Raw genomic sequence first — 24,997 nt, forward strand, 5'->3', positions numbered from 1 at the left:
CCAACACCGGAATTACGATTCAATATTGATCCTCTTCAATTCCGGTATTGAAATATCATAAAAATCCGATATTCCGGTATTTTGCGATTCCGGTATTCCGGTATACATACGTACACTACTTACCAAGGCGTGTTGCAGGTGTGAGTGAGGGTCATGTAGCGCACACCGAGCTGATAGTAGCTACGGAGAACACCCAGGGAGTTGCCGATGGAATGGCCTCCTTCGATGCCGATCAGAGAAGCGATCTTGCGTGGTCTAGCGCTGTGCGCTTGAAGGATGTCTGCGGAGAAAGCGTAATGTAGTGGCCGGGTCGCCATGTAACGTCCTTTAAACTGTAAGAGCATGTTCACATTGCCCGATCCAATATCGGATGTCGAATACGACCACAAAAAGAGAAAAAAATTAAAAAGCGCCTTTTTGTATTTATTTCAAAAGCGATGCACCAAAAAAGACGGACTTGATATCATAGGGCACTCTCTAGCAACAACTTTTCTCCAAAGATCATCCAACATCCAATATCGGATGGGAAAATGTGAAAACGCTCTAAAACACACTGAAAAATTCTAAAGGGGCCAGCCCAAAAACGATTCTTAAGCTGCAAACAGTATTAGCCTTTAAATATCCATAATCACAAACGAGAATCCCAATTCACCCTTAAATATTAATTCAATAAAAATCAATTCTGATACTGTTTTTCAGCAACTTAAATCAATTAATGTAAATAAAGGGGCGGGGGCGGATGGAATACATCCTCTTTTTATTAATAAATGCGCAAAGGAACTGACAATCCCAGTAACGTATATTTTTACAAAATCATTAGCTTCGGGGACTTTTCCTGACCGCTGGAAACAAGCTCTAATAACTCCTATACCCAAAAACAATAAAAAAGATGATGTATCCCAATACCGACCAATCTCAAAATTATGTATATTTGGCAAAATATTAGAAAAAATAGTTGTTAATGACCTATCTTTTGCAGTTCGCAACTTTTTGTCTCCAAATCAACACGGATTTTTCAAAGGTCGTTGTGTCGAGTCCAACTTAGTCTCCTTTACAGATTTTTTACTAACCGCACTAAATAATAAATGCCAAGTCGATGTCGTGTACACGGACTTCTCCAAGGCTTTTGATAAAATTAGTCACAGAATCTTATTAGAGAAGCTCTGGAGTGCCGGAATACATGGCGACTTGTTCCGATGGATCAAGTCATACATCACAAATCGCTCACAAGCCGTTTCGATCAAAGGTTTCATGTCAGATTTTCTTTACATTCCTTCAGGTGTCCCTCAAGGGTCGCATCTCGGTCCATTACTGTTTACACTTTATATAAATAATATTGGTGATGTACTTGGCAGCAGTCATCACCTGTTATATGCTGATGATGCAAAAATTTTTAAGATTATTAACACAGTCAATGATTGTTGCGAGCTTCAAGCCGATATTAATTCTCTGTCTGACTATTGTGAGAGTAATCAACTATTTCTTAATCCTGATAAGTGCAATATAATCACATTTACACGTAACAAAAATCCAGTAACATATAATTATATATTAAATAATCACCACATAATCAGGGTTGACAAAGTCCGTGACCTTGGGGTTTTAATAGATAATAAACTTATTTTTAATAATCACATAGATATCGTTGTTCAAAGGGCTTACAAACAACTTGGTTTTATATTAAGGGTTTGTAGGCCTTTTCAAAACGAAATTACATACATGATATTATACTACAGTTTAGTCAGATCAATCCTAGATTTTGCGTGTATCATTTGAAACCCTTTCTTTAAGTGTCATATCAATAGGATAGAACGTGTACAAAGGAAATTTCTCAAGTCTATCGACTTCCGTATGGGACGGAGTCGAAACTCATATAAAAATAGTCTTGTTCACTATGGATTGCTGACACTTGAAGATCGTCGAGCACAGTTTGATATAATGTTTCTCTACAAAATCATTAACAGCTTTATTGACTCCCCCTCACTTCTTGGTACGTTGTTATTTAAGATACCTCGACGCACTGCACGCCATAAGAAATTATTTTCTATTCCTTTCTCTCGTACAAGATATTGCTCAAATTCTTATTTCAACCGTTGTCTCAATTATTATAATATAAATGTATCCCACATTGATCTTTTTTCGTATAAAACCTGTGAAAGTTTTAAAAAACAAATTATTACTCACTTCAAATCGAAATTGTAAACAATAACAAACTGTTTTTTTAAGTAGGTATAATTAAACTTTTGTAACAACTTCTATAATTTAACATTGTAATAGGTAACTTATGCACAAATAATTTATAACTTTCTTTGTGTACCCCGTGTGGTTGTATGTACGAGTAAGCAACCTGCCCGTGCATACATATACATGGATGAATGAATATAGATACACTTCAAGTTACTGATAAGTTTGTTAATTAATGATAACTTTGTTTTCCGCTTACTGCTCCTACACTAGCTACTTTAGATTAGAAATTATTTAATTAAGGTAGGGCACTCAAGGTCTATTAACACATTGCTTATTATTACATCATTTTTGTATATGACTGTTTGTTGCCTAAATAAATTAAAAAAAAAAAAAAAAAAAAATATGTATGAAAACCAGTCCCTGGGTGTTAAAATGGCGATTTTCGCGGATAATCGTATTAAGCGGTTCCTATTGTATTTTGAATTAATTTTTAACAAGCAGAAACAAAAACAAGTTTGCAAACGATGCTATTAAGCTTAGAATAAATTTAAAAGTGGAAAAATTACTGCCTTGAAACTTGAACTCACGGCCTCAGTAGGCAGAGCGCTGGAGTATCGACAGAGGCCGTGAGTTCGAGTCTCACCCAAGGCAGTAATTTTTCCTTTTTTTAATTTATTCTAAGCTCAATTGTATTTTGGTAAAGTTTTAGAAAAATTGTGCCATAAAGATGCTGGTATGGCCATTAATTCATGTTTTTTATATGGGCCGATTGGGGTCCCTTTGTTTGACATAATTATTGAAAGTCATAATGTAATGATTGTCATATTATCATTAGTCATAATTCTGAAACAGTTAACTTTTCAGGATTTTCCTCGGGTTATCCTATAGATAGGTTAGGTTAGGTTTGTTTTATGGCAATCCTGAAAAGTTACGCGTTTCTGAGAAAAACCAAATTATGACTAATGATAATATGACAATCATTACATTATGACTTTCAATAATTATGTCAAACAATAGAGACCCGGGTCGATTACGTAGTGAATCAATTTTTTCTTATTACTCGTTGCCATGATTACGTTCCACTGGGTCACTTTTACCCCTCAACTGTGGGAAAGCCCGACAGGCGATCAACTTTGATCTATATTTATGACATATATAAAATTCAAATACGCTCGGACCCCGTGGGCCCGTTCACAGCAATGGTTTCAAATAATTTAAATTAACACAAACATGCATTCTTGTTGTGGTTTTAAGTTCTATTTATATTGGGACATCTGCCAAGCATATTAAACGTGTTACATTACAACAGTTTTGCTATCAAATTTGACTATTATTGTATCCTGGCTTACGAGCCAGAATAAATATATAATATGTAAACGGCTAAATAAATTTCTATGGAAATTGATATGAGACTAATTTAAATATATACCTCTTATAAAAACAAGTCCCCCGCCGCGTCATTCCGTTTGTATGTTCGCGATAAACTCAAAAACGTAACATAGAGTGATTCTTGGGGGATGTTTAGGTGTATATAGGGTCGCTAGTACAGTCGCCATCAGATATATCGGAGCGGCTAAGGCGCTCACAAATATCTGAACACGCCTCTATTGTCAAGGCGTTAGAGTGCGTGTTCAGATATTGTGAACGCCTCGGCCGCTCCGATATATCTGATGGCGACTGTACTAGAATAAGATATATGACATTTTATCTCGAAATTCATTCACTAAGGGTAATTTAACTGAACTGGGCACGAGGAATGAGGAATGTTATGAAAGTGAAGGAAGCGAAAGAGGTATGTTAGGATCGTAGTAAGTGGAAATCCGTGGTCTCTGCCTACCCCTTCGGGAAATAGGCGTGGTTATATGTATGTATGTATGGGCACCGGTTTGATGTAGCAAAAATCTAAAAATACAATAACAAAACGCGTGAAATGACCCAGACACCAAACGAATAGATCAGGCTTGTTAAAACGAACGGTTTCCAACGAAGCGTTGCAAGTATGTTCAAACGTGACCAATGTAACTAATGGTTTTTTACTATTGGGTAGATAGTGCCCGGGGCGATAGTCTTTTATCTACCTACCGTAGTATCTTGTTCCAGGTTAGATAATGGGCCGATTTTTTTTGTAGTTTTTTTGTAAAATTAGGGGAATAGACAATTCTGTACTGACTGACCCTACAAAACCTTCCCCCGAGTTATGAAAACGTATGGAATTTTCGTAACTGAATGGAAAATCACATTTATTTTTAGTCCCAAAATGGGGGATTCGTGTTTATTCCTCCCAGAATCAGGAGCTCTTTAAAAGTAACAAAATTTATCAAAATCTGATATATAAAAAAATTACAACAAAATAAAAATCTGTTCTAATGTCAGACATAAACAGAAATCGGATTTCAGGGGGCCAAGGTAAGTGAACGCCATACGAAAATGGAAAAATGTATTGATATGATCACGTGACGTGATGCAGTTTTTCTTTTCGATCAGCGTTTGTGAGAAAGGCGTTAAATTAAAATACGAGTTTGGGTTAAACGCATTCACTGCTAGGGGGCGTGGCATAGGAACAAACTTTTTTTTTTTTTTTTATTGAATAAGGAAGCAAATTACAGTGTTTTAGATCATTACAAGACCCATCGTAGGCAAAACCTTATGGAGGTTTGTGTGCCGATGGGGAGTTCAAAAATAACATAAAGAAAAACAATATTATATCCTATATCCTATATCATCATAAATATGATTCTTAGTATACATAGCTTGTGTCGTTAGTTTTTAATAAGTGCATTTTAACGACTTTTTTTATATGTTTACCATTTAAATATTTAGCACAAACAACTTCTGGCAGATCATTCAATATTTTAGGTAATATATATGTGTACAGCCTAGTTCCATATATGTTGTTATATTTGGGTATACAATATTTGTTTTGGTTCTGTAGACTTCTTAGTTTTGTACATCTTTTGTGTTCTTTTAGTTTAGTAACATGGTGATATTCTTCTGTTAGTATGGCTAGTTTACACATATTTTGAACTGGGAGTAAATTACAGTATTTGAAAAGTTGGGAATAGTCTGTTTCGTACTTCTTTTTGATATGCTTAGGTACAAGTGTCTTCAATAATCTTATTATAATAAACTTGTATGACGGGGAACGAAAATACAGCTATACCTAGTGAGTGCTACTCATGTACTACTGTTAGTGCTAATAGTGCTTGAAAATATTTAGAGATTTAATGTTCGTATGACTCACGACAGTATACATTCGAACATTTTTTATGCATCGTGTTTTTTTTTCTTCATTTCCGTTAATTTCAATTTCATTCCTGAGCTTAAATTAAGTTAGAGTTTTGAATGATTCACGGTTAATTCACTACTTATATTGACCGGGATATAGACCGTGATTACCTTTTGTATTATTTGTGAGCTCCCGATATTTCGACCGATATCCGGATATAAATTAAGTTAATTTCTCAAAGACACCGGTATTCTAATTAACTCCATTTCGGAAATAATCACACATTTTTTTGTATTTATTTAGACTTTTATTGTTGAAGCAAAGACTTATTACGGTTCACTGCGTTTAAAAAGTGTTTTTAGAAAATCTAAGTTATTTTAGGAAACCTACTGCTTGAACCCATTTTACTTCGAAATGTTTATTGAGGCGTATGTAAGAGGGTTTAGAGTTTGACAGGATATTCATAGAACGAATCTTTATTTATATAAAATGTTTTTCGCGTTTGTCGGTTGAGGGTCCATTTTATGGTACTTTAAAGCTTTTATCACGTGGCACAAGTTTTTCTAAGAAACTGTGTTAACGTTGACATAGAGTTAGACCAAGATAAGTCTGAAACGATTTTGATAGCACACGTAGTGCAAGTGTTATTTACGTCATAATTTCATAGAAGTTTGACGTTTAAAATAATACTTGCACTGCGTGTGCTATCAAAATCATCATTCGCTTGCCCTTGTCCCATTCACTTGGGGTCGGCGCAGCATGTCTTTTTCTTCCATACCTCTCTGTCACCCGTCATCTAATCATTCACTTGCGTTAGTTTCATATCATCTTTCACACAGTCCATCCACCTTTTCCTCGGTTTTCCTCTCCTCGTACTTCCTTCCACATTCATTCTTAATACCTTTCGTCATATGACTTTCATCCCTCCGCATCACATGCCCGTACCATGCTAGGCGATTTGCCCTTACTTTTTCTGTTATGGGTGCAACTTTCAGGCTTCCTCTTATATACTCATTTCTTATCCTATCCATTCTCATCACGCCACACATCCACCTTAACATTCTTATCTCCGCTACATGCAATCTCTTTTCATCCGCCACCTTTAGGGCCTAGCGCCTAAATTAGGGCCCAACACTCGTTTCAGACTTATCTTGATGTAACTAGTAAAATTTGGCTAGGTATAATCTCATTTCAAACACAGACAGAGCAGAGTTAAATCTTTGTCTGTCTCTAGTACTAGCAGCACCCATAAGAAAGGGATGATGAAGGTACAGTTTTCTTGTTCATATTTGATAAAAAAATTAGTTTTACAGACCATAATTTTACACTATCGTCATTAAAAAATGAAATGATTTTTTTTCTGTTAAAGCAACTGCAAGCTCGGTTCTCCATACAAACGTACGCAATAATTTTAAAACGACTACCTAGATTGCTCTGAAACTTTGTACTTACAATAGGTTAAGGTAAATCTAGTGCTGTAATTAGTATATATAGCTTCAGATAACATAGTTAAAAATACAGCGAATTTAAGTTATTCATACAAAACTTATTTTTGCTCTATTTCGATTGTTTAAAGGGGCCCACTGACTATCAGTCCGCCGGACGATATGTGGATATGTGGGCCCCTTTATAAACTGGAGCTATACCTATAAACTAATTACCGGACTAGATATACCTCATGTCAGTCATGTCATTGTATGTGCAAAGTTGCATTACAATTTACAATCCAACACGTAGTTTTTAAAATGAGAACGAAACTTCGTTTGTATGGGAAGGTGAAATTCGGCCGAGCTTGCTGGGGACTAACATTCACAAAGATAAAATTAGATTATTTAATAGATGTTATATTTCGTCATATTTGACACCGAACGTAAGCTTTCCGACTGGCATTTAATTTCAATAAATGGAAGGCAGTTATTTGGGACCCGTCTGGTTTATTGGGCGGGCGTGCAAAAATTGCTATCATCCTTACCACCTGATCCAAACCAATAACAAACTTTGACATTTATATTCAGGGCACCCGCTAGCTGGTGCGGTTGCATGAAGCGGGTAAGCGGGTGCCCTGAATATAAATAGTATTTGCGTTGCGACACGTGCGACGGATTTTACCTACAATGGCGTACGCGTGGGACCCCGCTCCGTGCGCCCGCCCACTCAAGCGGACGCCCTTAATAGTAGGATGGACTTTGGTGAGCTGGAAGTGCTGCGGGTACTTGTCGACGAGACGACAGATGGCGTCGATCTGCTCAAGGGTCAGCTGCACGGCGTCGCGGTTCTGGGACAGGGCACGAAGGATCAGAACTGTAATATATTACCAGTGACAGAAGTAGCGAGCTGGAAGTGCTGCGGATACTTGTCGACGAGACGACGGATGACATCTATCTGCTCAAGGGTCAGCTGCACGGCGTCGCGGTTCTGGGTCAGGGCACGAAGGATTAAAACTGTATTATATTACCAGTGACAGAAGTAGCGAGCTGAAAGTACTGCGGGTACTTGTCGACGAGATGACGGATGACGTCGATCTGCTCAAGGGTCAGCTGCACGGCGTCGCGGTTCTGGGTCAGGGCACGAAGGATTAGAACTGTATTATATTACCAGTGACAGAAGTAGCGAGCTGAAAGTACTGCGGGTACTTGTCGACGAGACGACGGATGACGTCGATCTGCTCAAGGGTCAGCTGCACGGCGTCGCGGTTCTGGGTCGCGCAGGGCACGAAGGCCGACCAGAACTGTTGGAGAAACGTGTGGTTAGTAAAATTGCCACCGGGTGAAACACATAATTTTTCATCGCCAATGCGAGGAAAATGTAAAACATTACAAATAAATCCGAATGAATGCTGTTAAATATTTATCATTTAAAATCATCCCTTAATAGTCAAATCTACCTGCTAACAGGATACAACTCAGAATTTGTATCAGATTACTTTGCCACCTTTGTGGGTAAAAAGCAACTATCTCATCAGTTTTTTAAGAATGCTGGTGTGGCGAAAAAATGGTGTTCAGATCATTTCGAATAAAATTCAAAACTATTTTTGCCGCTCATACAAACAAGCTTGCGTTAGGTGGGATAAGGGGGAAGTGTGAGGAAGTCAACCTTTATCGTTTTTAGACGAGTTTCTTTTTAAAACTTCAATCCACTAACGGCCTGATATGGATCGGATATGCCAGTGTCAAAAGTGACGTTTTTGTTTGAAGAAACGTCACTTTTGACACTGACATCATCCATATCGTATCTAGAGCAAATTTTTGACGTATATTAAAGTTCGAATCAGGCCGTAAGGCTGTTGAGTGAACGTTGAGAGAGGTTTCCTTGATGGTCTGAAAGGATCAAAAACGTTCGAGAAAACCGGCGTCTTTTCTGTGGACAACACAAAAAGTAAAGATTCGGAAACATTTTTTTATGACGTTCATCATAAAAAATTTAAGTAGTAGGTTTTAACATACCTATTTCTTCTTCTTATCGTGTGAAGGGATCAAAACTAAATAATTTTTTGCCAATATCTTGCCACCTCTAACCCCCGGGGGGTAGCTCTTATCAGGTCTTCTGTAGTGCACGTAGTTGGACACAGGGAACACTGCATCATATGTTGCGTTGTTTGTAGGTCGCCACATTCGCATAGTACATCACTTTGTCCCGGGTTGATTCCACATTTCAGAAGGTTGTCTTTGGATCGGCCCACTCCTGATCTTAATCTATTTAAAGATTTCCAGGTCACCCATTTTTCTCTTGCGCCAGGGGGTAAGTGCTCTTTTTAGGTGTTATGTTTAGAGAGTCTTCATTGAGCTGCGATTTCCATGCTGTAAGACGGGCCTCTTGTGGCGTTTGGTGCTCGAGGGCTGGATTGGTGACGAAACTCTTGCGTGACTTTAGCCTGCCGGTTATAGGAGTATGTGAATGTAGTGGGTGTCGGGAATCACACAGTTGTTTTGCGCGTTCTACAGCGGTTGCCACGTCTCTACGTATGTGAGGAGGAGCGATTCCGCTCATTTGGTAGAGGTGATCGCGTTTGGTAGGTTTAAGACACCCAGTGATCAGTCGGCAGGTTTCGTTGAGAGCAGTGTCTACCTGACCTGTGTGTGCAGAGTTCTTCCATAAATAACATAACATGCCTATAAGGATAAAGTACGAAAATTAGGAATTAGGATTTAAAGTATGTACCTAGAGACGCTCCGAATAGTGGTTTTGGCCGAATACTGAATATTCGGATTACTCGGCCGAAGCGCCGAATATTCGGCATGACATGCGAACATTTCGAGTCACAATTATTATGAAAACTGTTCGCCAACAAAGCACAACGATTGCTAAAATATTTTTTTTTTGAACAGAATTTATGAATGTAGTTAGAGTCAATCCCCATGATAAAAATAAAATATTTTGTAATCAACAAAGGGTCTTCATATTAAATAAATTTCCAAGAATACATTTTAAATATTTTTGTTTGTTATTGTTTTTGGTAATTTTTTGCGTAATTTTTCTTTTTAGGTAGGTGTAACAGATATTCGGTATTCGGCTTAATACCGATTATTCGGCAAAGTGGCGGAATACCGAATAGTTGCCGAATATGCGTGGCATCTCTAATTTAAAGTCCGTTTACTAATGATGTCCACATACATTGCATAACCTTAACTCATACTAATAGTAGTTTATGTGACTGTTGAATGAGGGGCACTAAAATACGAGTGTTGGTTTATGAAACGAACGAAGTGAGTTTCATAAAAGGATCACACAAGTTATGACCCACAAGTGTATCCAACGAAACTTGAAAACATGAAGTATAAAAAACCTTAACGATTGTCCAATGCATATTGAAATAAATATTGCATCAAAACTCCCAAAGTATATCAAGCTGAAAACAAAACAAGACAACCTTTTTTTCCCTAAAACCAAGAGAATCCAAGAAAACTGCATTAAGACTTCAACAAAACTCCGCTTCAAATGTAAATTTTCAAGTCCCCAGTTTTTGCGAGGGTAATTATTTTTTAAATCTCAAAGAGCTGGGCACAATGGTTTTATGTACACAAAGGGGCAGCAATCTGTGTTTTTGTTTTTGTTTAATTTCTTGCTAGCAATGGAAAAGTTAACAGTGTTTTTAAGTTATTAAGGAGATGTCAGCGCTTGTCGGTTTTTCTGTTTTTTGCTTGCAAAACTTAGTGTTGAAAATAATACAGGCTTTGAAGTGATACTTGTTTAAAGTGATTTAAAACGTTTATCGACTAATATTATAATGAAAATAAATGTTTGAATGTTTCTTTTATATAGATAAGGTAAGTGATAAGACCGTCTACAGGGGAAGACCGTCTACAAGCTAATTCGTCATTATTTATAGAGAAACAGTTAAAGTTACACAAACTGCCTTGGAATACGAAATTCCCTGCAACAGCTCTCTTAGAGCTTTTAACAGGACAAATTAAGGCAAGGTTATTTCAAGACTCGAACTGTAAAAATGACTGTAGGGATAAGACATATTGTTATAATAGTTTTAATTCTAAAAATAATACTATAAGGGGGTGAAATTGGTGTTGAAAGGAAGTGGGTACAGTTTAATTTCTACTTAGATTAAAGCCCCATTTTTACGGATCAAGAATTTTCATGAGATTTTCGTTACATTGCCGTATTTTGTCGATCAACTGAATTCATTGTACCTGTGTAGTCAGCAATGTATCGAATTGCATGCAAGTTCTCGCGCCGTGTAAAGTAAGAATTATCTGAAATGATTTTTTCGCCCAAACCCTAAGCTGTTAAACAAAAGGCATTGTTTCTTTTGTGCGCCGCGGTGGCTACCTCATTTCTCATCAATGAAAAGTATCACGCCCGTTTAAAAGGCAATTTTAGCATTCTACTTTTATGGTTCAAATTCAGATAACAGCATTCGGAGTTAACACGTTTGGGTAATGTAGGACGACAGGTAAGAATATTCGGATAGCAAAAAACTGTTAAATAAATTTGAGCCCTATATGTAGCACGCTAAAATTGCCTTTAAAACGAGCGTCATCCTTTTCACTAATGAGAAATGAGGTAGCCACCGCGGTGCACAAAAGAAACAATGCCTTTTGTTTAAGGGCGTAGAGTTTGGACGAAAAAATCATTTGAGATAATTCATATTATAAATGGGGCTTATATCGCAGGCTAGTACAAAATATCACAACAAGTTACTTAATCTATCGAAACTAGCCAACTAGATCTAGTTTTAAACCAGTAGGCTAAGCTATGTCTGATCGTATCAAAGTGGTTTTAGATGTAGGGGGCCAATGGACCCGCGCTGGTTTCGCTGGTGAGTCTTTTCCAAGGGCGGAGTACCCTTCAGTGGTTGGACGGTAAGAAAATAACACTGTAAAGCATAGACAATCGAAAATTCAGACTTAATTTTTTTCCTATAAAGTCAACCATCAAATTTGCTCTTAAGTGTAATCATGGCTCACGAGTAAGAATGTTATGTTAAGCCGTTCATATACAACGGTGACCTTTTATCATTAGTCGGATTGCATGCTTGTGTGTGTCATAAAAACTTCTAAAAACGTCCCACCTACAAAATGCAAAACAACCCTTTTCTCAGAATGCCACATTCACAAAATGTTAATTTCAAAACGCTTAGGCATTACGTGAAAAGCCAACTTTTAAGAATAGGAAATCATTAAATACCTAGCAAAGTCGCGTCATCTCTTACTATTGAATTTAGTGGAAGCTCAAGTGGAAAAAGAAAGGAAAAAAACAGGCCAAGTGTGAATCGCACTCGCGCCCCAAAAGGTACTTCACACATTTAACAACGACTCTTTTTCTAAGTCCGACTCACGCTTGACTGCAGACTTCTTGTAAGTTTTCTTGTAATTTATAGGTAAAGAACTATGTTTGTGTTTTTTCCAAAATTTTTGGGGAAATAGTTTCGGAGATAAGGGCGGAAATGTACAAGAGTCTCATAATGATCCCTTTCAGATTTTTATTAAAAAAAAAACTTAATTTCACCTAAAAGTGGCCCTGTATGTTCAAAATTCATTTATTTACGTTACATGTCCGTCTTTCAGTCACAGACTTACATATGTGTACCAGATTTAAACTTAATTGGTCCGGTAGTTTCGGAGCAAAACAGGCTGTGAGAGACGAACAGATACATCATACATGACGACGTACGAGTAATCCTATAAAGATTTCCGCTGAATTGTAAAACATGCTGTGTACACTAGTTTTTGATTTCGTGCTAGTTCTTAAGCCATAATGTGAATTGTATGTTTCTCATGAGTACGATATCTGTTTAGTGTACCTAATAAAGTAAAAATTAAATAAAATTTCCTTTTTTTATTATGGCTGAAAAGGTGGCAAATACTGCGGCTAGACCAGAGGCACTAGAAGATAAATTCTATTCTGTAAAAGTCGAGAGAGTATTTAATGAAAGACCTCTCAAAACCCTAAAGACAGAACATCTGATTATGGCTAAAACAGCCTATTGCAGATAAAGCGAGAGCAAAAAAAAATGAGCCGCGGTGTTGCATCAAAAACGCCGTATATCAAGTTGAAATCGTAATAACATATACGCCTTCAAGTCTTTACCTTTTAAACTGCTTAAAAAATATATTTAAGTGTAGGTTTTGCAGATATCGATTTCATTCACCCTGAGTTGCAATTAAAACGCCTATCGCCGATTATGAGGTACGGAACCCTAAAATTGCCTGGAGTATAAAAATACATCCCTTAACCGGGCAGATTGGATGCCTTTTGTCCGATACGTGTATCAATTCAGTACCATCTCGACGGTGAATTGTATTGCTGGAGGCCGGTTTTGATCTACCAATCTGATATGGTTTTTATCTTTTGATACGACCTTGGCTGTGAGGCTGTGACATAGAGAAATAAGTAATATTAGAGTGCTTACTCCGTACATGCCTTTCTTAACTTAATAATAATAAGTGTCACCTAGAGAGACTCTCGTTGGGTGATGGTTGAAGGGTCAGATGCAGAAGGCGATAATTTTGGACACGGCGTATGGACTATGGTACGACGGTTCTCAATTCGAACAATGTGGTAATGACTAGATACGAGAACAATACGTTATAGTTTAGTTCTCAACTAGTTATCTTTTGCAGTTCGATTCGAGAAACCAATTGTCATTTCACGCTACAATTATTGTGACGTTTTGGGATATCCATTAGATATCCATTGGATGTCTAAGTAATATCTTAAGCAAATCTTAAAGAGATCGTCCAAGAGGACATTCGGAATCGCGGAAATGACAAATTTGACATATCACTCTGCGGCCCTGACCACCGGCAGCTTGGGTCTTGCCCCGCTGCTGGCGGCACCCTACGTTAGATTTTTTATAATGTGTTTATATATTTTTTGTATTGTTTTGTACTTAAGTGTTTTTAGGTGCGAATAGGTAATTCGCTCGTGTCGTCTGCATAACAATGAATGTCGTCGATAGACAACATGTCATTGATGTGCAGCAAAAACAGCGTTGGAGATAGCACAGAACCGAACATTCTGCCATATTATTATATTTGTATTCGGCAAACTCCATACTCGGCCCATCTCTAATCAAAACCTTATCAAATTGTTAGAACGGTATTGGACTCTTGAACGCTTTCCGCTCCATGTAATCGATAGACGGTTTGAAGTTATCGATATTACCGCGGATCCTTCTGAGAATAAATAGAAAATATGCTCAATACAAGTGTATAATATTGGCACAAAAGTTGCAACGTACAGGTCTGGGGTTGGACAAATTCGATGTCATGATTTCAAGGAAAACAACTGCTGTTTTAAAGCCATAAAAAATAATAAATCCCTGCGTAAGCTCATACTGTAGAGCTGGTATGTAATAACTATTGAATTTAAAAGTTAAAAAATCCCCTACGCCACAATTTTGGGAAAGCGCTGATATTCTTTAAACTGCTAGATCGATTTCTATCAAAAATAGCTAAGAACAACCGCAAGGGAACTCGCTTTTACTTAAAAAAACCGCATCGAAATCGGTCCATCCGTTGGAGAGCTATGATTCCACAGACAGACAGACAGACATTGGCGTCAAACATATAACACTCCTCTTTTTGCGTCGGGTTTTAAAAATAGGATTGGGCCAATGACACTCCCTTGGGGCACGCCAAAAGTTTTGTCGGATTTTTCTATGGTAAGGTTGTGGATATGGGTTTTAATATTACTGTTTGTTTGCAAAGAGGAATAAAAACCGTAACGTGAGTCAAAGGCTTTTCTCAAATTTAAAAATGTCTAATAAATGTCTACTTAGTCTGCATCTTGTCAAATGACTTTTTCGTCTAAGACGGTAATCTGTTAAGCAAAAGCCTTTGTTCCTTTTCTGCGTGCGGTCGCCCATTGTGTACCATTATCTCTGACAATGGCACGCGCCGTAGCACGCGCTCAGTCTCAATGGTACACAATGGGCGACCGCACACACAAAAGGAACAAAGGCTTTTGTTTAACAGATTACCGTCTTAGACGAAAAAGTCATTTGAAAAGATGCAGACTATAACAAAGGAATAAAAACCGTAACATGAGTCTAAGCCTTCCTTAAATTTAAAAATAACGGAGTTGTTAATCTATTGTATATCCAACTTTTGTAGCAAGACTCGTAAGGCTCACCATACACCATTTTCCTATTTTTAATTTGAACCTTGTTGTATAGTAAATTGGGATGAATTTCGTTTGTTTGAGATGGCAATGAAATAAAAAAATGCTACTTTATTAAAAAGCCTGACCAGGAACATATGATCACACGCCATGTTGCGGAATTTGACTGGAACTTTTTTTTTCACACTATACCTATACTGAACTGTCACCCTATACATGAGAAAGAACAGCGCCCTCTTGACAATGATCATATATTACTGGTCAGGCTTTAATTAGAATGAGGGCGTCCGCTAGCTGGCGCGGGTGCATGAAACGGGCGAGAGGATTAACGAAAAATAGGATGAGAAACGCTAACTGGCGCGGTCACGTGTGGAGGATTTTACCTACAATGGCACCCGCGTGAATGCGCCCGCGGCAGCTAACGGACGCCCTGAAACGTAGTGTTCATTGTAATGCACATTAAGCCTCACGAGGATAAGATCCCAGAATCAATATTTATTATACGATGAGTGGTTTAAACATTGCGAGGTTAAAATATAGACGGTATAATATGGTCGTTCTAGATTTCGAAGAACCGAACTGTTAGATGGTTTCCCTGATGTTTACTGTGGGCGCGAGGCTGTGCTCAAGAGAGGGATATCGCTTTTGTCCTGGCCAATGCAAAAAGGACTCATACAGGTATTTGTTTAAGGTCAATTTGGAGAAGACTGTATAATGTTTGGTTGCTCAGACACTAATAAAAGAAGAGTTTCGCTCCTTCTACTCCACCGACCTTCTGTTAGTTGAGTATGTGTACAAACTATGTACAAATGCAAGAGTTAGAAGCGATGAAAGAGTTTATAGACTGTAGAAGGTTTTCCCTACATTGACCTTAAATGTAATTCATAAATGTATTTTTAAGGCTTCAAGATAAATAGGTATAATTTTATGTAGGTAGAGAATAGAAGTATAAATGTTTTACCTTTCATATTCATCTTTAGTAAATAATACGTAAGCAACATAACATAATATAAACATACTATGATTTGACACATAATTGACATGATCAACGAGAATAGAGGGAATGAAAAAGTCGAGTAAAATTAAGTTCTTAAATCTTTATTGATCTAAACCAAAACGGTTTCTAGTGAATGTCACTTCAGTTATGTCATAGTAATGTGCGAAATACGTAATATCTATTTATTGAAATGAAACACATGTGGGTAAAAACATAATAAAACACTTAAATTAATAACTTATTAAAAAAAACTGCCCTAAGTCATGATCGCTTGGTAGGTTGCCCAGAAGGCTGGCCGCATTGCCCCTTTGGATAGCAATGCTGATCCGCTGAGCGAAATATTGGCCAGCACTCAGGTCGCTCGAAGCCTCTATAAGGCGCTTATAAGAGGCGACGCGCGCCAGGGTTCCATGGCCCCAGAGTCTCAAACTAAAACGCCGCAAATATTACCTATATGTACTCTTAGCTACTACCAAGGGTGACATAACATAATTGCGACGCTTGAGGCTTAATTTATTCAATGATGCAACCAAAACTATATATTCAAACACACAATAATATTCCGACCAACATTATGTCCAGGATTGGGATGAACTGGAGAAGTTACTGCACCACACGTTCTACAAGGAGCTGCTGGTGGCCCCTGAAGAGACCAATGTCATGTACGCGCTGCACCCGCTCACACCAGGCAAAGACAAGTGAGTAGATAGTTTTGGTTCTGAAAATCTTCTTTTATTTATTTTATTCACTAAACACAAGTGGGTAAAACAGGATAAAACACTTAAATTAAAAACTTATAAATAAATAAGAAATGTAAAAGTTGAACGCAGTAAAAACTTGTATATAATCATGTTGCTTTCCAGGGAACAGATGGCAGAGTTACTCTTCGAGACGTTTATAGTGGATGCCATATACCTGGCGCAGAGCCCGGCGCTGGTCACGCTGGCGAGTGGGAGAACCACTGGTCTGGTCTGGGAGAATGGCTACTCGTGCTGCTATACAGCTCCTGTTTTTGAAGGGTGCGTACTGGTTTTTGAAGAGGCGAATGAGAATATCATTAAATTGGGAAACTTATAACTCCGTACTCGCTTCAAGGAGGTTATCACATATAGAAATAAAGAGGGAATGACGAAATGTACCTAGTAATTTAGTAAAGATGGCATGGTTGCTATTCGAAACATTTATAGTGGACGCCATATGCTTGGCCCAGACTCCGGCGGAGAGCCATTCTCCGCCGCTACTGTTTTTGAAGGGTGTGTATCGGCCTTTGAAGAGGCAAATGATACGGACTATCATTGAATAAAATTACACATTGGAAAACTCACTCCATTCTCGCTTCAAGGTTTTCACGCATGGAACTTAAGAGAGACTGATGAAAGACTGTGGATGTTCATTGAATCAAACCAAAGCTTGGGAAACTCAAAACTTCAAGGTTTTCTCGTATAGAAATAAAGAGAAACTGATGATTCAACGTTGTTTTGGTTAATGTTTTGCTTTGGTGTTCAATATGGCTCTGAAGTTGTGATACCACCTGTCACCTGACGATATACTATGTCAAACAAGATATGCGCGGCATTAAGATATTTGACATTCTCAACATGCGCACTTGGGGTCGTTTTTGAGCTCGAGTCATATCATAGTAGTCGTAGTATAGTCATTCTAGTTAGTTTTGTTTTGAGAACTAGAATTGTTAAGCAGCCCTTTTTTATCCAGGTTCCCGCTAAAGCATTCAATAGTAACTTCTCAGCTAACCGGCCAAGCAATTACCGGAATCTTGCTGGACTTAATGAAGAACATTGGTTACTCTTTTACTACACCCACGGAGATAGAGCTCGCGGAAAAGATTAAGGTAAAACTTTCTTGCCTTGCTGTGCATAAATTACACTTCCTAGTCTAACAGATGATCTAATCTCTGGATAAAGCCTAAAATTCCATGTAAAGGTAAATGTAGACCATCTATAAGCGAAAACCATGCTAGGCACGCACCTCGCATACTGCACCACAGCACCACTTCATCGATATAAGTCACAGCGTTGCGTCATGCCTGCGTATGAGCCCACGTCACCACGTTACGTTGCAGCCACCCCGCGGCCGCGCCGCGCATCATTGATATTGGGCAATTGGTCCAATCGTGTTAATAAAACGGAAGTGCAAGCTCACTCCGGGCCTTTTGACACCTAACATCGGGTCATATGACAACGCGTTAGATTAAGCTATAAATGTAATCATTAATATTTTTAATCTCTTTTATTCGAAGCATTCTTGTAATTTATCTCCTCCACTGCTGCCTCCCTATACAATTACCGTCTATAAGCGACATCACTTTTAACTCCTTTCTGACTGTGTTTTTCCTTAATATTCCAGGCAAGCACCTGCTACGTAGCCACAGACCTAAAATCAATCCAGGCTTCCAGAATGGCAGATGGCGACACCAAAGTTCGCTACCAGCTGCCTGACGGCCAGCATATCATTCTAGACGAGGAGAGGTTCATATGCCCTGAAGTCTTCTTCCGACCTTCGTTGCAAGGGCTGGAGTGCCCTAGTATCGTTGATGACATATGCAAAACTATCAGCCGATGCGATATTGACTATCAGCCTATGTTTTATGATAATATCGTGCTTTCTGGTAAGTATCAAGTCTTTTTTCATCATCATTAATTTAAGAGCCTAGCTCTTGTCGGTGGAGCAATTTCCATGTATCTCCTGAGACTCTTGCATTCCTGAGCCTTTCGTTTGACCGCCTGATACGACACGACGTTTATCTTTTCCTTAAGTTGGTCCATGTATGTTCTTCTTGGTCTCCCTCTCTTCCGCCTTCCTTCTACTTACCCTTCCACAATATTTTTTATGAATTCGTCGTGTCGTAACAGGTGCCCAACCATCTTCCCTCTTCTGCTCTCAATGATTTGCAAGAGGGACCTCCTCTCCTGCACAAAGTTGAGAACTTCCTCGTTAGATTTTCTCTCGGTCCAACTAATCTTCTCCATCCGCCGCCAGCACCACATTTCAAAGTATTTTTTACAAGCTTTTATTTATCTTGCAATGTATTCTACTAAGTTGCAACATTTATGTTAGCATCGGACTGATCTTGTCATAGTTACAATGGTTGTTCGAAGTATGTTACACATGGCGCCAGCATAAGTTTTACATGCCAATCCTTTTTAGTGTCAAATTCTCGTTTGTTCGTGGAATTTTATGGCCTGGATGCATAGCTAGGCTAGCCCTTTACGCCAATAGAACAAGTCAAGATACAGGTAAAACCTATTCTGGCACCATATACAAAAAAACCCTTTTACAGTTGCAAACCCCATTTCCCGCCTTTCACTGATGCCCTGACAAAAGTTTACCCTAATTTTGACATTTTTCACATCGAAAACACAACATAAAAGTTCTTTTTTCTTGCATTGAAGCTATGATGTCTGTCATTTTATTTTGAGATCACGTATATATATATATATGACGTACAGTCAGCATCAGATGTTGCTAAGCGGGCGAGGTGTTCAAAATGATCTTGACGCGACTTTATTGAAGGAGAATAAGAGCGTGTCAAGGTAATTTTGAACACCTCGCCCGCTTAGCAACTTCCGCTGCTGACTGTATGTACTAGTGGCTCTGTGAGTTATAGACCTCGCGAATCCATAGTTGCATTTTGAAAAATCCGAAAATCCGAAACCTAAATCGATAAAAAATTCTATATAATTATATTAATTATCGAACCTGTTATGAAAAATAAAAAACACGAAAATCGTACCGATTATAGTGACCGAATTTAAACTGTTCTGAGACATATTAACACTAACAGTGCGAGCAGCGTTCACGACGGCCGTATATCGCGTACTACCGCGCGAGTGACTAAAACAAGTGAGTCTAAACCGTAAAGTTATTTAAGATTATAGTAACATTTACGTTTACTTTCTGTTCATAGTGTTCGTTTGTCTATCTTGATCTGTTTATTGTTTCATTCTCAATTGCTCAAAGGTTGACTGGAAGAGATCCCTTATAGGGATAAGTCCGCCTTTGTACATTGTATATATTTATGTTCTTTTATTGTGTTTGTAATCTGTCTTATGTACAATAAAGTGTTTACATACATACATACATACATACATTTCACGAAAATCAGATGAGAAATAGGATAACAGCCGAACATACGAAGGCATCTTTCCCAACCTGAAACTCAGACGCTTTGCTTCGCTCGGTATAATATATATTAACTTTTAATTTTATATTTCTCTTAGAAACGTTAAAGCAGCCACTTGGTCATATATAAAAGCTTTTCTTTGAAGGCTTACGTTTTTATTTGAGACGTTTTAAAGCAATTTACTTAAAGTATACTTACCGCGGAAGTTTTAATATGTTACTAAAGATCCGATTTAACCTAAAAAGGCGTTTCATTGCGTTAAGGTTGACGCTCACATGTTAACTCCGAGTGCCTAACTGTCATGTGGCGTATTAAATCGCACTTGATTTAGCCGCAAAATAGATGATAGGTCACCTATTTTGCGCCTAAAATACCCTAGTATTTACAATATCTTTTAAAGATCTTATTATGTAATTATGTTCATGACTATGCAATAAATGAAATATGAAGATGGAACTGCATCATAGTACAAAACTATGTATGTATACACATGAGCGTGTTGATTATTGGTGCAAAGTGTAAATGTCAAGTTTAAGTTTCCAATTAAGGCCACGAGATGGCAAAAGCTACAACGCGCAAGGGAACGTGCGTGCACTGTAGGGGGCAGCACCTGCTTTGGCGTGAAGTATCAATGTCAATCAATATTTAAATTCTGACCAAATTGTCAACTTGATTGTCTAGTTTGGGGACTGATCTTTACAATCGAAGCAATAGGGATTACCACGACGATTTAATTTTTGCGTCCCACACAATGTATAATTGAGAAATTAGTTAGATTGTGCGAAAAATTTCCCGTCTGGGTTATATTTTGATTAAAAACATTTATTTAAAAGATAACAATAAATTCATCCACTTACTATAAAATTGTACAAATTTCTAAACCAACGTACGTAAAATAACAATAAAATACTTAGTTACATTTAAACTGACCGTGCTGAGACCGCGCTACAGTAGCGCCCTTAGCGGTGAATTCTCGCGATATCTTCTAATTCAAACTTTTTTGAAAATATCGATATGAACAGCACTGGCCAAACTGTGAATTATTTGTAAAGCCTGACCCATGGAGACTATATAAAGGAGCCAAATCTCTATGTATGAAAAGTGTCCATCAAAAAACAGTAATTAGGCGGCGCCACCATACACCGAAATACTACCAAAAACAACCTACGTAATTTGGTCGGGTTATTTGTTGGTTCATGTTATACTCATGTCCCAGAGCTTAACTAGCGCCACCGGAGAGATTAGGAACTATTATTTAAAGCTGAAAGCGGTCACTTTTGCAACAATTCTGCCATAAGAGATTGGCATCCTTTCTATACCATCCACAGCCTGACCAGGAATATATGATCACGCGCCATGTTGCCGAATTTCACTGGAACTAATTTTTCATACTATACTGAGCAGCAGCTGTCACCCTATACATGCACAACAACAGCGCCCTCTTGACAATTATCATATATTACTGGTCAGGCTTTACATATTGATTTGTCAATTTAGTTCGCCTAATTCTGGAGGCAAGTTTATTGTTACTTGCATAATGTGTGCGTGTGCCTCATCCTTTACTTATATAGTCTGTAAGACCGTTGGTCTCGCTCCGCTGAGCTTGAGTGTGCTCTTCATCTTTGTAGTTTTTGACTCTACACGCCATTTGACGAATGGATTCTCATTTATGGTTGAGATAGTTTTGTAATTACAAATGTGTAGCGAAATGGGAAACTAAAATGGCGTGACTTTGCGTAAAAGTCGACCCGTCTACAACCCCTTAGGGCAGCCGAACTCAATCTATTTTTAGGGTTCCGTACCCAAAGAGTAAAAACGGGACCCTATTACTAAGACTCCGCTGTCCGTCTGTCCGTCTGTCCTTCTGTGTGTCACCAGGCTGTATCTCAGGAACCGTGATAGCTAGACAGTTGAAATTTTCAGATGATGTATTTCTGTTGCCGCTACAACAACAAATACTAAAACCCTCGGTGGGCGAGTCCGACTCGCACTTGGCCGGTTTTTTATGAAGGCCACAAAGATGGTTTTGCCTTGTAGCGCCGGGCCGCAAGATGAATTTACTTACAGGATGGCTCAAAAATACGTTGACAAAGTTTTTTCTCGTAACTAGTACAAAATAAGTTAAAAATTAAAATAATACAATGAAACTTGTATGGTGGGATAGCTGCCTTTGACGACAGTAAAAAAATGGTCGGCCAAATCCTGTTGGCAGGTTCCTGTGTCCGACCGAATTTGTGGTACCAAGTGGCAGTTACATTTTACCTCATCGAAAAATAGAATGAAAAAAAAAAAAAAAAACGGATTATAATAGCTAAATTAAACCTGTTGACATGTCTTGGTCGGCCTCACCTTAGCCTGGCAGTTTTTGCAGTCCGACCACCTTATAAAAATTAAATATTTCAATATTGAAAATATGGTTTCTTCATTCTATTCACCTATAGTCTATAAATGTAACATGTTCTGTTATTTCTCAGGTGGCGGTAGCCAGCTCGCCGGCTTAGATAAGCGTTTACACCGGGAGCTTTTATTACGTGTCTTGGAACAGCCAAACTTCAGGTTTATTTTTACAAACTTTTATTTAACTTGCAATCACAGGGCGGACACGCTATACATCAGAAATCACTTGCGTGTCTATGTGTGAACGGCACGTCTATACACGCGTCATGCGGTGGTCTGTCGCGGGGCGAGGCGGTGCGTGGCCGTTTTGTATTACTATTACTTATTCTGTGTTGCAATGTTTGATCCCGTGCACATTCGTGTAGGTATGTTGTATGTTCGGGTCTTGGAAGTTAAATTAGACTTAATCCCATTATTATATCTAGCTGAAACTTCACATACATATGTATGTTGGGTGATAATGCAATATTATGGCACCATCGAGCTGATCTAATGATGGAGACAGGAGGTGGCTTGGTAATAAAACAACGCAACCTAATTGTTCGGGTTTGTTAAAATACTCATGATGAGTATTAGTTGCCTGTTGAAAGAAAAGTACAGTCAGTGATAAAAAACTTGTATCAAGAATAAGACAGCAATATATGGTTACAACACTTACAACCAATTAGCCACATGCATGATTTTTCTATAAAATGTCAGTCGATTTAATTTCTCATGAAATTGAAATGTTTTAATGAACCTGCTATTCATAACACATGTTATTTTATGCTTTCTCCCTTTATTATCCTTATCTGTAAAAGTGACAGATAGACAAACGATCCGATCTAAAGGCGTCCGCTAGCTGGCGCGTTTGCACGGAGGGGGTGAGCGGGTTAACGAAAAATAGTATGAACAACGCTAACTAGCGCGGACGCGTGCGACGGATTTCACCTACAATGGCACCCGCGTGCGTGCGCCCGCTCCGTGCACCCGCGCTAGCTAGCGGCACAGAATAAGTAATAGTATTATCATACAGAACGGCCACACACCGCCCCGCCCCGACTCGAATTACCTCGCCCCGCGACAGCAGATTGACGCCCGTTTGCCGGCCGCTCAGTACTGTTTTTAAGCAACTTACTCACACTATGACGCATGACGCGTGTATGGACGTGCCGTTCACACATAGACACGCAAGTGATTTCTGATTTATAGCGTGTCCGCCCTGTGCTAGCGGACGCTCTAATGTAGTCTTGTAGCGCGTTTATAAGGCCATTATATGTTGACAGGGTAACAGTAGACGCCATGGAGTCCCGTCAGCACGCCACTTGGCGTGGCGGTTCGATGTTGGCGTGTATGGACGCCGTGAAGGGTTGTTATTTAACTAAGGAAGAATACGAGGACTCGGGCACTGGAAGGGTTAGACAGAAGTTTTACTGAATAAACTATTAACCATTGTATTGCCTTTTCTTTGGGAGGATAGTGCCGCCTCTCCATGCAAACGTAGTGGTTTTCCTGCCTACGACATTATAGAATAGTTATCTGTATCTATAAGGGTGCAAAGTTGTATTTTACCCGCGAGTGTGGAATTGAAACACGAGCAAGCGAAAGGATCCTATAGTTGAACCACGAGCGAAGCGAGTGGTTCTAAAATATAATCCTGAGCGTAGCGAGTGTTTCAAACTACGAGAAGTAAAATACATTTGCACCCGTGTGTAACACAAAACTTTTCAACTCACTATAGCGAGGAAAGTGCAACATCCACAGGCGTTAGATCATCTTCATCACTGGAATGACTCATTGTTTTACGATATTATAACAGAAAAGTATGGAAGTTGTGTATTTTTACGTCTAATTTTAAGTCGAGTAAAATTTTTGTTGACAATGTTGACAGATACATCATCTGTGAAAATTTCAACTGTCTAGCTATCACGGTTCATGAGATACAGCCTGGTCACAGACAGACGTAGTAATAGGGCCTCGTTTTTACCCTTTGGGTACGGAATCCTAAAAACACATCATTCATCAATAATATTCATATTCAGTTATCCGAATTTTCCAGTAATCCGGCTCTGTAATGTCAGCATTCGTGCCGGAGTAGTGAGATTATACTGTATACATATATTTCGGTGAACTCGAAAACGGCTCTAACGATTTCGATGAAATTTGCTATATGGGAATTTACGGGGACGAAAAACCGATCTAGCTAGGTCTTATCTCCGGGAAAACGCGCATTTTTGAGTTTTTATATGTTTTCCGAGCAAAGCTATATTTAAACCAGACTACAAATTATGCTTTCAAGAATTCCTGACGTTCAAAGGTTTTTTATAATTAATCTGCCTGTAAGGTATACTTTCGGTACAAAGGAATGCATAAACCGACTAAAAGCTTTCCTTTTGTGCCCTTTAATTAAGGAGAACGGACAAAAAAATGTAAATGTCAGGGTAGGGACTCTTTCCGCATCCAGAGTTGGAGGCTTAGTTTGCATCTAAATTGT

The 24,997-nt window shown here is 38.5% G+C and overlaps 2 protein-coding genes across 3 annotated transcripts in view; one reads left to right on the top strand and one right to left on the bottom strand.

The window, feature by feature from the left end:
- Positions 1-24,997, bottom strand: part of LOC134754487 (dipeptidase 1-like) — a 206,292-nt gene that overhangs the window by 61,611 nt on the left and 119,684 nt on the right. Inside the window, exons 5-6 of the mRNA XM_063690821.1 lie at positions 8,009-8,141; positions 124-280 (exon numbers count right to left, since the gene is read on the bottom strand). Coding sequence (XP_063546891.1) covers positions 124-280; positions 8,009-8,141 — 290 coding nt within the window. The remainder of the gene's footprint in view (positions 1-123; positions 281-8,008; positions 8,142-24,997) is intronic.
- Positions 11,587-23,960, top strand: LOC134753856 (uncharacterized). Of its 2 annotated transcripts, XM_063689799.1 has the most exons (8): positions 11,587-11,727; positions 15,553-15,667; positions 16,569-16,684; positions 16,850-17,005; positions 17,700-17,835; positions 18,351-18,612; positions 22,602-22,683; positions 23,790-23,960. In XM_063689799.1, the coding sequence occupies exons 1-8, from the start codon at positions 11,621-11,623 to the stop codon at positions 23,938-23,940; spliced, it is 1,125 nt and encodes a 374-aa protein (XP_063545869.1). In that variant the 5' UTR covers positions 11,587-11,620; the 3' UTR covers positions 23,941-23,960. The 2 variants fall into 2 exon arrangements, with proteins under 2 accessions (XP_063545869.1, XP_063545870.1); XM_063689800.1 differs by lacking the exon at positions 16,850-17,005.

The sequence above is a fragment of the Cydia strobilella genome, chromosome Z (assembly GCF_947568885.1).
Source record: "Cydia strobilella chromosome Z, ilCydStro3.1, whole genome shotgun sequence".
NCBI classification, from domain to species: domain Eukaryota; kingdom Metazoa; phylum Arthropoda; class Insecta; order Lepidoptera; family Tortricidae; genus Cydia; species Cydia strobilella.